General features: G+C 43.6%; 1 protein-coding gene across 1 annotated transcript in view; it reads left to right on the top strand.

Annotated features, from left to right (window-relative positions):
- Positions 1 to 5,371: 5,371 nt before the first annotated feature.
- The window catches only part of LOC309340903 (cytosolic phospholipase A2 epsilon-like), a 39,972-nt gene continuing 29,507 nt past the window's right edge, over positions 5,372 to 15,836 (top strand). Inside the window, exons 1-2 of the mRNA XM_081860098.1 lie at positions 5,372 to 5,518; positions 9,847 to 9,919. Coding sequence (XP_081716224.1) covers positions 5,492 to 5,518; positions 9,847 to 9,919 — 100 coding nt within the window. The 5' untranslated portion in view covers positions 5,372 to 5,491. The remainder of the gene's footprint in view (positions 5,519 to 9,846; positions 9,920 to 15,836) is intronic.

Raw genomic sequence — 15,836 nt, 5'->3', positions numbered from 1 at the left:
AAAGGGGCTTTCCCCCTTTGCAAAAGAAGCTGCACAACTGTGAGCTGATCCCTTCCCAAAAATGGGGCTTTCCTCCTTTCCTCTTCTAAAAACAAGGTGCGTCTTATGGTCAGGTGCGTCTTATGGAGCGAAAAATACGGTGATCACCCAACCGTACAATTATCCCATTACCTACTTACTTCTGTTAATACCTAGCAATCTGTTTCCTAGTAAACATTTTTCTAATTCTGATGCAGAGACTGCCACATTCTATTTTTAAATCTCGGCTCTCAAATCATAGCCTGGAATTCTGTGAGGCATGTCTAGGTTTAGAGGACAGGAAGCTAGTAAAGAACTTTAATCTCTTTCTCCGTCAAGATCAGCAACAGGAAGCTTGTAACTCCACCCAGATACAACTAAGGGCTTAGCCACACTTCCTCTTGTCCTGCTGTCCTGCTGTTGGTTTTCCATGTTCTGATTTAAAGCTAGAGCAGGTTTTCCCTGGGAAAGGAGCATGGCAAGCAGGAAACTGCTCTGACTCATGCTTTCTCGGCATGGCATAAGCTGAAGTGTTGATGAGCCCCAAGTCATGTGCCTTCTAGCCTTTGCCAAGCAGGTGCCTGCTATGTATTTTGAACAAACTCCTCTTAGCCCCCACTAGCATGTGCTTCTTCTTCCATCAATAGATACCTCAGCTGGCTGGGGCTGACTGGAGTTGTCGCCCAAAACATTTGGAGGGGCACCAGGTTGCTGAATGCCGGACTAGACCATAAGATTATAATGCATGGAATCCAGTGGTATTTTTGTGGTCACAGAAGGGCTTTTGAAACAGCAGATATGTGTGCTAATGGAACAGAAGATGAGGCAGTTCCCCTTTCCACCTGAAGCCCACCTTCTATCCTGTTCTGCGGAGTCCCCCAACTCTCTGGAACTGATTTTCAGGGGGTGCTGGGAGCTACAGCAGGGATTCCACCTAATGCTACTAGCCGTGTCATTATTTTTGTCCCACTGTCCTGTCTCATCAAGCTGGCTGGGCAGGTTTTTGAAGCACTTCAAAATCGGCAACGTTTATGAAGACAATGAAGATAATGGGATGCGTATGTACACTGTGGCAACAAGGTCTTTATTGCTCCATCTTCAAATCTCTGAAAAAGCTTTCCTCCATGTGTAGCCTACAAAAACAACAAGACAAACCCATGGATGCTGGACACCTCCCAGTCTTTGTTGTATTTCTTGATACTTCTCTCAACTCTACTTTTATCCTTCAGGCTGATTTCTTAAGCGCGGTTGCTTAACTAAAGTTCCAGGTTTCTAGTCTCAAAGCTGCAATTAGATAGCTGTTTTGCACCTTTATTAACATATTCCCACAACTTGCATGGACAAGTATGTGTGATACTTAATTTTTTTTTTTTAATATAGTGCTTTGTCTTGATATTCTGAAGCCAAATGACCTGAAACCCATGTACAAAGGATGTGTGAGGGGATCATCTGAGAAGAATTAGATCAAGGCCTTGGTTCCTATCTGGCCTCTGACCCTTGCATGGTCTTCCTGTTTGATCCTGGCTCCGCTATGCAGTTCTACATTCTTATGCGACTGGAATGATGTGGGGAGAGGGGAAACAACAGCAACAACATCACCATCGAATGAGAAAGTAGCCTGTTTCCCCCCCTCTGTTAACAATGAGTTCTGGGATGTTAATCTGTCTCTAAAACTGGAAAAGAGACTGGTGTTCTTAAATCAGGGATTCGGAGGGTGCTTTCAGTCAGTCACTATTTCACAGATGTGATTAATTTAGGGGCAAATTTGGTTTGCGCAACTGAAACAGATTTGGTCTCTTCTGCCACAAAACCTCTTCAAAAGGGGGGGTCCCACATGGTGGGATGCCAGTGGGATTATACCCCAGTAGAACTGAGGTACAGTGGTGCCCTGCAAGACGAATGCCTCGCAAGACGAAAAACCTGCTAGACGAAAGGGTTTTTCATTTTTCGAGGTGCTTCGCAAGACGAATTTCCCTATGGGCTTGCTTCGCAAGACGAATACGTCTTGCGAGTCTTGCAATTTTTTCCGCTCCCCCCTTTTTTTAAGCCGCTAATAGCCGCTTAACCGCTAAGCCGCTAAGCCGCTAATAGCCGCTAAGCCGCTAATAGCACTAATCCGCTAAGCCGCTAATAGGGGTGCTTCACAAGACAAAAAAACCGCAAGATGAAGAGACTCGCGGAACGAATTATTTTCGTCTTGCGAGGCACCACTGTATATCAATAAGGATTTGGCTTCATTGTTTTGGAGAAAGTGTGATTCCCTGCACATGGACTACCACATGTGATAGAGCTGTCCCAAAGTAGTAGTAGTAGTAGCAGTAGTAGTAGTAAATAAATAATTGATTATTTATACCCCACCCATCTTACTGGGTTTCCCCAACCACTCTGGGCAGCTCCCAACAGAATATTAAAAACATGATAAAACTCTAAAAACTTTCCTAAACAGAGCTGCCTTCAGATGTCTTCTAAAAGACAGATAGTTGCTTATTTCCTTGACATCTCATGAGAGGGCCATAGGCGCCGACTCCATGGGGCCTGAGGGGGCCCGAGCCCCCTCAAAAATTCGTTTGGGGGGGCTCCGCCCCCCCAATAATTTAAGAAAATTATTAGTTATATTATGCTTTGTAAAATCACAAAATTATGTTGGTATTTTTTATTTTCCTTGTTTGACGATAGTTACCTTTTAAAATACATTCAGTAATGAGTTAAAACAAAGCCACTCCCGATCTAGAGAGGGGGTGGGGTTGCGGGCTCTCGACCCATCAACAATCTCGCGGGGCTGGCGTCAGCCCCGTGAGAAGCGGGGATTCCCCCTAGCTCATTAATATTCACCGCCCACGGCGGCAGCCAATCGGCTGCCGCAAAGGGTGGGCCCTCACAGGTTCACTTAAGGTCGGGGCAGCCCTTTCGTTCCCCCAGCAGCAGCGGTTTGGAGGTCTTGGGCCCCCCCAATATTTTTTATAAGTCGGTATGGGCCCCCGCCCCCCCAATATTTTTTATAAGTCGGCGCCCCTGGAGAGGGTGTTCCACAGGGCAGGCGCATCTACCGATAAGGCCCTCTGCCTGGTTCCCTGTAACCTCACTTCTCACAGTGAGGGAACTGCCATAAGGCCCTTAGAGCTGGACCTCAGTATCCAGGTGGAACGATGGGGGTGGAGACACTCCTTCAGGTATACTGGGCTGAGTGTTTGGTGAAAGGGTTTTTCAGGAAATATCAGATATAATGGAACAATTGGTGGTGGAGGTGGAGCTATCCTAGGTCCTGTCAAATGTTATAGCCCATGTGTTATAGCAGTGTTATAGCCCATGACTAACGTCAACTCATCATCATTTACAACGCAAGGCTGGTGGCCCAAAGTGTGATTTATTGGGTTGGCTGAGAAGCTTCCATAGCCCAGAGGAATTGCAAAATGTGATAACTTTATGGCAATCTGGGGGGCCTTCATGACATTTATTACCAGGCAAGGAAGTGAATTAATTCTGCCCGAGTACCAGAAGTCATTTTGGAAAGGTTTATTGCCATGATTTTTGTTAGCTTAATCTTAATAGTTATCTTGGTCATGTGCCAGTATTTGGATATCTAAATTATGTTTCCTAGTGATGTTTCCAATTATGTAAGGACAGGCACTATATTTTGTTCCAATGTATTTAATTTAATAACATTTAAATATTCATAAAACCCACTTTCCTATAAAGTATAACAAGACAATGTACAACATAAAAATGAAATACTATGATAAAAGCAGTAAAAGCATCAATAATATATCAGTAAAAATGGGCTGGTAAAATTTTTTTCGTTCAAAATACTTGTCTGACCAACACAGCTTTTAATAGGTGGATGAAAGAAAGCAGAATTCCTTCTGAATTTCTATTGGCAAGGAGTTCCACAGGATAGAACCTGGCACACAAATGGGCTGGGTCTTGGTAAAGTCTGCTCAAACCTCAGGGGCTTCGGGGACCACTCAACATGCTTCAGTAAAAGACATCAAAATCTTGAAATTGCTGGTGGTTTTTAATATATGCTTTTATTTATTTTTTAATAAAAGAAAAGCAATGAGAAAATGTGCTGGAAAGTGAGGGATAATGAACAGTTGACATGGCATTGGATAACTTTTCCACAAACAAATCATAATGAATGCTCATTAAATAACTGATGCCATATTATCTCCCCACAAACTTTGTGCAAGTCATCCAGAAGTGACTCAAGTTTATTAGGAGCTTTTTTTTGAACCCTGCAACTCACACAGAATGGAATCTAAAGCTAAAATTTGCTCTTCTCCAAACACTCCAGCCTTGCGCTACCTTTCCTATTCCCCCAGATCCTTTTCATGTCTTTCACTACAAATCCCAATATGCAGTTCGCCTACCACAAACCAACAAAGAACAACGGATACCCAAACAACAAACTGTGTTCATGGAAGAATGGAGCAGCTTTCATTCTGGAAGCCAAAGATAGGACACAGCTTCTGAAGCTCCCAAGATCAATGTTTGGGTCATCTTAACAAAATAAAAGTGTTTTCCTCCACTGTGAAAGGTTTTTGACACTCCTTCTACACTGATGCTAAGAGTCTGTATGCTGCTGAGAGAGGGAGGAGGCTCACCTGGGAAATGTATCCACTACCTTAGACAGCTCCTCATCATCAGCCCCCCTTAGGTCAATTATAATCCTATGTTACTGGGGGAAAGGAATGTTGCCTCCTTGCTTTGGGTTGAACTGTTCTATCAGCCTTCACAATGTCAAAAAATTAGGGGAGGTCTAAAATTGGCAAACCGATTTGGGGAAGTGGGGAGCCTGGTGTTTTTTTCCCCATAGAAGTGAGCAGCAGCAGCAATATTATTCAGCCCTTTTGGTTTGAAAAAGTGGCTTTGGGCAATGGTGGCTCAGTTGCTACCACTGCTGCCAAAATACAGCTTTTATGGGAAACCATTATTAATTGTGAGAGTATTTCTGCCCCCACTTCATGAAGCACCAGAGAAATGGGGGTTTGGATTTTACCTCAGGATGGGTGCACACCACCTAAGAACTTCGAAATGTTTCACTACGGGGGTTGTAGAACTTACCACACAGATGACCTCACAGAATCAAGGGTAATGTGACATAAAATTCCTAAATATCTCAGTCTAGCATGCCCTCTTCACATCCTTTCTGGGTCCTTTCCTCCCTTTCCCAAATTTAAAAAGTTAGTCGATTTTTTTGCTATTAGTCCAATGCTAAGGGATTTGTCTCAAATTCCCTCAGTCTTGTATTCATTAAAGCTGCAAGTAGACTTCTACTGCATTTGATCATTGCTCTTAGCATATGAGTTTAATGAAAGAGATTGCAACACATTGAGAGAAATTAAGCAGGGGTGGAGCTGTGAGTTAGATCGTAAAACACCTGCTCAACAACTCCTGTGTTTAAAGGCTGTAAACTTGCTTTAGCCATTGCTGCCTGCTGGGAAACTGTTGTGGAATCTAGCAGACCAGGGCCACAATGGGGGCATTTTCAAGCAAACAACAGGTAAGGAGTTGGAGAATACCAACTCAGATCCATTTTATCTGATTAGCTGTTTGGGCACTGTAAGTAGGGATTTGTCTGCAAAGATTCTTTAGTATGCTTTTTCTCTGCTATCTCCAGCTTTGTAAAACATTTCTTCTTAGGCATTTGTGAGCTATACCTTCATCTTGATCAATAAGTGCTGGCTAAGAAAACGGTCAGATTCCCACGAAAGGTTTAATTCGTAAAGATCCACTCAGACTGTGGCTGGGCTGAAAGTGTGAGAAGGGTTAAAGCTCTTGAGGCAGTGATGAGCTCTTGTTAGCTAGAACACAGTTTATGTAGCAGTCATGAAACATTCACAGAGCTCGTGTTTGTGGGCCAGGTATACTTGATGATGCATCCTATCCCTCCAGAACAGTATAATCTGAAGCTGTCAGCGTGGGAGCAGTGCAGAGTTTGCCTCTGACTGAGGGAAAAGTCACATTTCTTTTCCAGAGGAAAGCCCCATGTAGAACAGCAGTTCCAGATTTTGTGTGTATACAAAGCTGAAGTTATATTAAAATAGTAGATGTTCATGCTTTAGAATTCTTAGCTTTCTTTTGTGTTTCTGTTTAAAAAACATGTAGAAATCTACCAATAATACACAGGAACTGAATTTTCAGCATGGTGAGAAAGGTTACTTTTAGATTAGCAAGGGAAGTACTTATGTTTGCCTTAGACATGGGTGGTGGTGGAGGAGGAGTTGCACTATAAAGCAAAATAATTACAAGTTATGCCCAGGGGCTTGATGCTCCGTTGACAGCCGTGTTTATCCTCTTTTAATTGATTTATTCTTCTTTTTCTTTCACTTTCTGGCCACCACTTCAAAGCATAGTCCATGCATTTTCCTGATTCAGTTATTCCCAAACTGCTTAGAGTGCACAAAGTTGGCATTTTAAGAGTTCTCTAGATTTATCTATAAGTATCTCCACCAGGAATCGCCTGGAGCAGAGCACTTCTCAGAACTTTTAAGGGTTGAAAGGATCATTAATAACAAACCATTAGATGTATATTTCCATCACTCCCACCCCATGCTATTGGATAATAGATCAGCTTTGGCCATATAAAATAATAGTATGATGAGTGGCAAGTTATATCAAAATAGCTGTGGCCCACCTGCTAATTCTACAAAATATGTATATTTGATGGAGTACTGGTGGGGATCCAAATTCACCTTATTCAGAAACAAAATGAGATCAGTCACCCTTCTGGATGACATCCATGACATCTTCTGTATTCTGTAGGTTAGCCCCCATTGATTAGGCTAATGGTGAAAGTTGGTAAGTGGCTGCATAGCAATGCATTGTGGTTTTATCAATATGATAACTCAGCCTCTCCAGTCACTATGTAGGCCACTAAAAACTGAATAGAGCAGCTGTAAAAGGCATCAGAGATAGAGCTGGCAGAAAAAAAGGAATTGGTCATTGGTTCAACTATGAACCAATTATACATGCTTAGTGAAAGGTTCTTGAAAAAGTCTGAAGGACCTCAGAAGTTTTTAGAGCATCACTGGAGAGGACATCGAGGAATGGGTAGTGCTTCTGTGGCCTATATGAACATGTATGGGAAGCACTTTTATTGCAATAGTTATAGGCAAGGGCAAACGGTTTGGTGGGCTAACCAGAGCTTTAGGTAATATGAAGTGAATATGCATTTCTCTGAGCACAAACCCTTCTCAGATTTTGGGCTGATCTAAGAGCCAAGAATGGATATTTTTTACCATGCTGGCAACCCACCAAACTCAATAACCCTCATAAAATAACAATGAAATGTTTGCCTGACCTTTCTTGGGTATCATTAACAGCCTCATCATTCATACCAAACTCCAGTAGTTGTCATATCATCCTCAATAACTTCCACATCAATAGCTACTATGAGATATATTGTCTGCCAGAAAATAGGAGGTGTCTGGCTCTATCTCTTGCCAGGAAAACTAACTTAGCTGGAACAGCCCAGAGTTGTGCCACAACTGGCAGAAAGAATGACATGTGACGAAGTCACACAGGATGTTGCAAATGCTCTTAGTTATCTGGCAACAGTCACAGTATCAGGTGGATCATGGTGCAAAGGCATTGATCTATGCATACATAACATATTTTCAACTGATTGCATTTTGAGTCACGGGGAGACCTAGTCTTGTCCTGTAAACCTTAATCACGTGAAAAGTGTAAAGTTCTCTTTGAAGTTAAATCAGCTTGGGGCTTGCCTAGCTTCATGTGTTAACCCTGTTTGGCCCACCTACATCTTTACCTGCCCAACATATAGAGCAGCAGGTTTGCTTGTTTAGCCAAAATGGCCTTCCAGGTCAAATGCAGAGGACTAGTGACCCTAATTAGACCCACAGTCCAGAGGTTCCTCAGCGTTCATTTAAAATGAAATTCAAGGTTCAAAATAAAATATCTACAGAGAATCTTAGGAAAGTTTAAATTCTCCGGGTGGAGTTCACACATCTGACTAATATTGCCTAAGGTAGAATTCTGGGCAAGGTGTGTGCTTTGTTTGGGTGGGGGAGGGAAATATGCATCATGATATGGTGATTTTGGAGAGAAATCAGCGTTTATTATCTGGTCAAGAGAGTTTCCACAATTCTAACTGCATTTCCTCACAAGTGGAGTTAAAGATATATTTCAAGGGTCTTGTTCTGGTGACACATTTGTAGAAATTCTGAGGAAAGTGTTCTTTTTAGCACACGGCCAGATAGTCAAAGAACTTGGATGCTATTTGCTGAAATGAAAACTCCTCCCTCCAGAGCATGACGAGGTGTGACCAACTCAGCTGTGTTATAAATTGTCTGCTAGCCAAAGCTGCTCATTTGGGCAGCTGCTAAAAGGCAGTGGCAAATGACATCTGCTGTGATATGCATTTGGGCCTAGGTTGTTCAGTGAGAAGACAATAATAATCAGCTGAAAGGTCGCTTCTAGTAACTGTTTCTCCTCCTCTAATGATAATAATAAAAATAAATTTTATTTATACCTTGCCTTCCCCGGCCAGAGTCGGGCTCAGGACAGCTAACAGCAGTAAAATTACAGTAAAAGCATAATGGAGGGGGGACCAATTTAAAATACAGGTTAAAATGCAATTTAAAATGCAGCCTCATCAAAACCATAAGGGGAGGGAAACATAAGGGTCATACTGGGTCCAAAACAAAGGCCAGCCAGAACAGCTCTGTCTTGCAGGCCCTGCAGAAATGTCAAGTCCCACAGGGCCCTACTCTCTCTTGTGACAGAGCGTTCCACCAAGTCGGGGCCAGTACTGAAAAGGCCCTGGCCCTAGTCGGGGCCAGTACTGAAAAGGCCCTGGCCCTAGTTGTGACCAATCTAACCACTTTGCGGCTTGGGACCTCCAAAATGTTGTCATTTGAGGGCCTTAAGCTCCTCTGCGGGGCATACCAAGAGAGGCGGTCCCGTAGGTACGTGGGTCCTAGGTCGCATAGGGCTTTAAAGGTCAAAACCAGCACCTTAAACCTGACCCTGTACTCCACTCTGGCCCTTTACCTCACATCTCCTATCAGGGGCACTGCCTTACCCCCCACATTTGGGGGAGGCACATCACGTGATGTGTCATGTGATACATCCCACCCCCACCCCACCCCCACCAGGCCACGCGGGCATCCTGTCCCTGCTGCTGTGATGCTGGCGCTCATGTGCCAGGAGAAGGTAGAATGCAGCTGCTGGGCTCCGTGCTTGGCCTCCTCCCTGCATGTGCATGAATGTTAAAGTAAGATTCAATTCCTAGTTCAGTTGGCTTCCATATGTGGAATGAGAGGAAACACAATATTGTGCTTTGCCTCAGGCAGCAAAAAGAATCTGCGTTATCACTATTTCATAACTAGAGTAGAAGGTGCCAGGCACTATAAACCTATGCAGTGTATCACATGCTACACCAGTCTGAAGTGATGGAAAAGGATACAAAAGGGTTAAGGAGGAGGATGGGAGTGGAGGAGAGAAGCTAACCAACACGTGCCATCCTAGATCCGTCTGCAACAGCACAGACAGATGCACTCATGGGCTAGTGTATATTATTGTAAGTAGATTTCAGACAATATGGCGGAACAGATTTCCCTTGCTTGGGTTGCAAATTGATGCTGCTCTAGCTACATCAGTGGAACCTAATGCCTCATTGCAGCAATGCATCTGTGAGTTTTTGCTAGGATGGGCTTGCGATTTTGCTTTTCTTCCTCCTTTCCCATGCCAGGCTGGGGGAGCGGGGGGGCGATTCTGCATCCTGTGGTATGTCAAAAGTCAGCTAGATGCCATCTTTACAATAAGCTAAATGTTAACCCATCCTTCATGTTTGGTTTTGTTCTGCAGACAGAACCTGCTCCTTGCAGCCTTCTCACTGTAAAGGTCATAAAAATGAAAAATCTCCGGAAGGCAGACCTGCGTGAGTATTTCGGTTGTTGTGAGAGCTTCCTTGTCATTTTAAGAAGCCTAGAGTCATAATCATACAAATATACTCATCACTGAATGATTTTTATATGCATGCCTCACAAGTCAGCATTTATATTCAGGGCAAGTAGAGAATTACATCTGCAGAACCAACTTAGCTCAAACATTGCCATATAGAAGGAAAAAGTTGTGTTATGCAGGATCTAAACTACACCCAGCCCTATGCAAATACAATTTGAAAGTACACTGGTACCTCAGTTTAAGAACAGTACTGTTTAAGAATGATTCCGTTTATGAACTCCGCAAAACTGAAAATAGTGTCCTGGCTTGAGAAGTTTACCTCGGTCTAAGAAGGCCACTTCCGTCTTAAGGAGGAGGTGGTATTGTGGGCTCTCACGACCCCTCCACGTGCGCAAGGGGTGGGTGTCCAACCCCGCGTGACTGGGGGATTCCCAGCTGGGTCACTGGCCAGGCCGACCAATCTGGTTGGTCTGGGGGTGTGGCCAACCCGATAAAGGCATGGGAGATCTCTTTTTTCCCGGCTTTCCCACCCTCCCGCCCTTTAAGGTTTTCATCTCTTTTGACCTTGATATGGACTTCAGTTGGTCACCGTTGAGGGGCCTGGTGGGAATTTTTCCACTTGGCAAATTGGCACCAGCCACTTGGTTTTCACCTACCTTATAGCAAATTGTCACAACTTTTTAAGGTTTGGTGATTAGACATTGGAATATTTCTGGAGAAGAGGGGAGGGAGTGCCATCACGTGCCCCACATATTGAAGGGTATTCCGTTAAAGGATTCCGGGGGACGTGGTCCTGTCCAAAGCCTAGGGAGGTTAGGGCCTAAGGCACGACCCCTATCAGTGACCCCTGGGGGAGCTCCTAGTTGATGTGCATCAGCAGGACTCCCCCTACTGGTGGTTAACCCTTCTCGGACTCCCTGCAGATGGGCTGGAGTCAGATATAGTCGGTTAGATCTAATGCCTAAGCCAATACCACTCATCATCTGTAACCAATAAAGTTGTGGCCTTTTTTAGCCTGTTAACCTTAAATACTTGAGTCATGTGTCTTTATTCAACCAAGGGGGTTGCCACGCAATGTAATCCGAATGGTGGAAGGGCACCAGCGGCTGCAGGCCTCATTAGGGAAAGCGTGCCTCAGTTTAAGAACAATTTCAGTTTAAGAACGGACTTCTGGAATGGATTAAGTTCGTAAACCGAGGTACCACTGTATCTTTACTACTTAACATGAGATGATGACTCGATGAAGCAAGAATTGATCACACATAAGTGCATCTTTGAGCATAGATCTTTTATTTACCAAAAGAGCACCATCCACATGCAATAGCAGGCTTGCGTGAACCCCAACGTTGGCAGAAAAACAAATATCTTAGGCTTGTGGGGGGAAACCTAATGGGAAAGCTCCCCCAACAGCTCAGTGAGAACTGAGCATACTCAGCATCACAGGATGCTGACTGATGGGGGATTGTTGTTGTTGTTTAGTCGTTTAGTCATGTCCGACTCTTCATGACCCCATGGACCAGAGCACGCCAGGCACTCCTGTCTTCTTCTGCCTCCCGCAGATTGGTCAGACTCATGTTGGTAGCTTTGAGAACACTATCCAACCATCTCGTCCTCTGTCGTCCCCTTCTCCTTGTGCCCTCAATCTTTCCCAACATCAGGGTCTTTTCCAGGGAGTCCTCTCTTAGTGGAAGGAAACTAGGGGTGGTGGAAATAGAATGGAGTTTCCTGGAAAAGAGCATGATTGGCCAGCTGAAAGTGGAATGTTCCACATGGCAACGTTTTGCTGCAGGTTCTACTTGTTTCTGTTTATTTTTATTCCAGGAGTTCTAACAAATACCCAGCCTTGGGAGAGTGTATGAAAATGCCTCTGTGGGCATCTGTCACTAGTTAGATACCACCATACTTGGTGATATTTCAGCTGCTGCCTGTAAACCATTTACCTCCAAATAATGGTGGCATAGTCTCTGATGTCTGTGGGATTTCAGGGAGACTATAGTAACAAAGAGTATGACCGTCGATTACAGTAATTGGCAAGTTGTCTCTTGTATGTCGCTACTGGAAGCTTGTGATTAGCAATATCTCCAAGCCTCATTTTATGTGAAGCCAGATTAGCATCATGAATAATAGGAAGGTGTTGCGCAAACAAATTGTGCCAATAAAATGTGCCAGTTGTGCCAGTAAAAAGGTTGGAAAGGATGTGCCCTGGCCTTAATATTTTATTTTATTTTTTAAATGCAGCAAGCTCTAAATGGAAAAAAGTGTGAGGTGAAAAGAACCAGAAGAAAGCAGAAGACTTTATTCATGTAAACAGTTGAAATAACATCTAATGCAGAATGTTTTAAAATGGAAAGTTATTAAACTTGTTTTTTGGCAACATTTGGTTGGCTGACATAGCAAGGTGCTGGCATCTGAGTCCAAAGCTAAATTGAAAGACATTGCTGATTCACAGGATTATGAGAAAAAATTAAATTATACAATATTAAACGAATGATCTCATGGCCTGGAATACTATATAAAATTTAGGACTAGGACGATTTAGGACTGGAACTGTATTCTTGCTAACTGAGGCTGACCCAATAGCTGAAAATGAAAATTTATTGATGAATTGCAAGGTAGATGTGAGGCTATAGCCATACACACCACCTGCTGCACTTGGAAGTGTAACTCACTGGGTTCCTTTAGCTTTATTGGCTCCATCCTCTTCTCAGTCTCTGTCAGGCAGAACAGAAATAGGCTGCTGGAAGCTCACTGCTCCACAATTCAACAGCAAAGCCCTCAGATTGCCTCCCAGAGAGCTCTGCCTCTGCTGGACTAACCTGCTTGTCCCTGGACATCTGACATCTAGAATTATTAAATTTAATTGAGTGGAGCATAACATATTCTTTTATTCCCACAACCATTTGATGGATGACACATATGTACTTCTAGCCTTGATCTTAATAGTGGTTAGGGAGGAGGTGAAAAGGTAGTGGTGGGCTTTGTGGTGGCCAAGTTTACTTATGACACTAAATTGTTCAGGTTTTTTTAAAAAACAAAAACAAAATGAGATTGTGGAGAGCTCGAAAAGGATCTCTCCAAACTGGGTGAATGGGCAGTAAATGTTAGTTATAAGTTTAATGTGTTTAAGAGTATTGTATTTAGAAATGCTGTATGGGAAGGCAGGGTTTTTTTGCCTTAGGCACAGAGGTAGGGTTTTCCCATTGTGAATGAGCCAAACATCTTGTGGCTCATCTCATGACCCATCACAAGACACAACTAAAGAGAACCTGTGGAAGTCTATTTACCTGGAGGTTGCTTGCAACAGGCAGAGGCAACCAGTCAGATACAGTGCAAATTTTTTTTTAGCTATATAGAGACTTAGGAGCCAATTCCTAGGGGCCGTGGAGGCTTTGGCCCCCACAATAAAATATTTGAGGGGCTGGGCCCCCGCAAAGTTGATGGATATTCCCATTCAATCATGAGACTGATTATGCAGTTTGGGGCTTATTTGGGCCCCCACAATATTTTATTCAAGTTGGCACTCCTGTACAGAGAAACTTCATTTTACTAAAGATGCTTAATATCTCACTTTGGGAGCAGAGATAGGAACTGAAAATCATTGCTTATTTTTGCAATTGTATTACTTAGTTACAAAATATAAATGTTACAAAAGAACGAAGTGTTTAAAACTGTTCTGAAGCAAAACTTTAAAGTTCATTCTTGTGGTGGAGTGAATTGAATTCTACACAAGGTCCAGAGCAGGGGTATTTGTTGTCCAACTCTGACAGTAAAATGGCAAATGAAATTCTATATGAACAAGTGTATACATGTTGGAGCAAAAAATATATATCTTAATTTCACATACATGCTTGTGGGGTCTGAAATGGAGGTGGCAGAACAGGAGTGAGACCTTGGGCTCACAGTAGATAGCTCAGTGAAGATGTCAACCCAGTGGGTGGCAGCCATGAGAAAGGAAGATTCCACGCTAGAGATAATTAGGAAAGGAATTGAAAATAAAACTGCCAATATCAAAATGCCATTATACAAATCTATGGTGTGACCACATTTGAAGTCCTGTTTTGGTTGCCTCACCTCACCTCAAAAAGGATATTGGAAAAGGTTCAGAACAGGGCAACCAAAATAACAGGGATGGAGCAGCTCCTTGATGAAGAATGGTTGCAGCATTTAGGACTTTTTAGTTTAGAGAAAAGGTGAGTAAGTGGTGACACGATAGAAGTTCATAAAATCATGCATGACATTGAGAAAGTAGATGGAGAAGAGTTTTTCTCCCTCTCTCATAACAGTAGAATTTGCAGACATCCAAAGAAGCAGAATGTTGAAAGATTTAAAAGGTAAAGGGACCCCTGACCATTAGGTCCAGTCATGGCCGACTCTGGGGTTGCGGTGCTCATCTCACTTTATTGGCCGAGGGAGCCGGTGTACAGCTTCCGGGTCATGTGACCAGCATGTCTAAGCTGCTTCTGGCGAACCAGAGCAGCACATGGAAACTCTGTTTACCTTCCCACTGGAGAGGTACCTATTTATCTACTTGCACTTTGACGTGCTTTCGAACTGCTAGGTTGGCAGGAGCAGGGACCGAGCAATGGGAGCTCACCCCGTTGCGGAGATTCGAACCGCTGACCTCCTGATTGGCAAGCCCAAGAGTGGGTCAGTGGTTTAGACCACAGTGCCACCCGCGTCCCTTGAAAGATTTAGGACACATAAAATAAATTTATTATTCGTACAGCACATAATCAAACTATGGCGCTCGCTCCCCCAGGAGACAGTGATGGCCACCAATTAAAATGGCTTTAAAAGAGGCAAATTCATGAAGGAGAAGGCCATCGATGACTATGATGTTGATGCTCTGCTTCCATGGTAAGAGGCATGTCAGTTGCAGGAAACCACAGGACAGAAGAGTGCTCTTGTGCTCGTGTTCTGCTCCTTGGTTTCCTGCAGGCATCTAGTTAGTCACTGAGAACAGGAATGCTAGACTAGATGGGCCATTGGCTTGATCCAGCAGGCTATTCTTATGCACTTATGCTACTATGTTTAATTGGCCGGAAAGTGCCGATCACTTGTAAGCAATGTTGAGGGTGTTGTGTTGATAGCGGCAAAAGTATCCATCCGCTGACAGAGAACAAAAGCAGGAAGGGTTGCTCTTGTTGAGATGGCTTAGTGACACACTCACCATGCAGCTACAAATCAGCTGCATTTCATGGCATCACTGTAGCATCATAATGGTATCATGCTCATAATGTTATCATGCTGTGTGATGATCCCCATTAGGTGGGATAATGCAATCAACATGAAGAAGCTCTGTTTTTAAAAAATGGCACAGGAAGAATTGCCAAGTGCATTTAACTTTTTGTGTGTGCACTTTTGCCCTAAGCCCTGGTTGTAATTTATAACATTAACATCAATTATTCTGAAATATCTGGCCTCCTGATCATCTGACCTTATACTGTTGGCAGAGGCAGATTTAGGGGTGTGTGACCAGTTTGCACTGAGCACAGAGCCTCAGGGGCACCAAACTATGCTTTAGAATGAAGCATGAGAGGCTGCCCCCCCAATTTTGGTGACACACAGGGAACTTCTGAAATTTGAGACCCCAGGGTCTGTCACTGCTGTTGGCAAAAACGACAGCAACTGCCACAGTTATGCCTCAGAGCTCTGATATGCCTGAAAGGATCCCTGAGGACTACTGAACTCTGATGTTAGCGGCTGATTGAGATTCCACTAATTGTTGGTCTGAATGCTTTACTCAGTGCCCAAGGTCTAAGTCTGGGTGGAGGCGAGGAAGAAGAACCCCACCTATTGAGTCTTGACTAGTGACACGCAAAAGAATTAGGAATTGGAAAACAGGAAGAGATGCTATTCTACAGGGAGCCATGGGGGTGGATGGATAGACA

This window comes from Podarcis erhardii, assembly GCF_964252035.2.
Source record: "Podarcis erhardii genome assembly, chromosome: 1".
NCBI classification, from domain to species: domain Eukaryota; kingdom Metazoa; phylum Chordata; class Lepidosauria; order Squamata; family Lacertidae; genus Podarcis; species Podarcis erhardii.
This window is presented reverse-complemented; position numbering and strand designations above follow the sequence as displayed.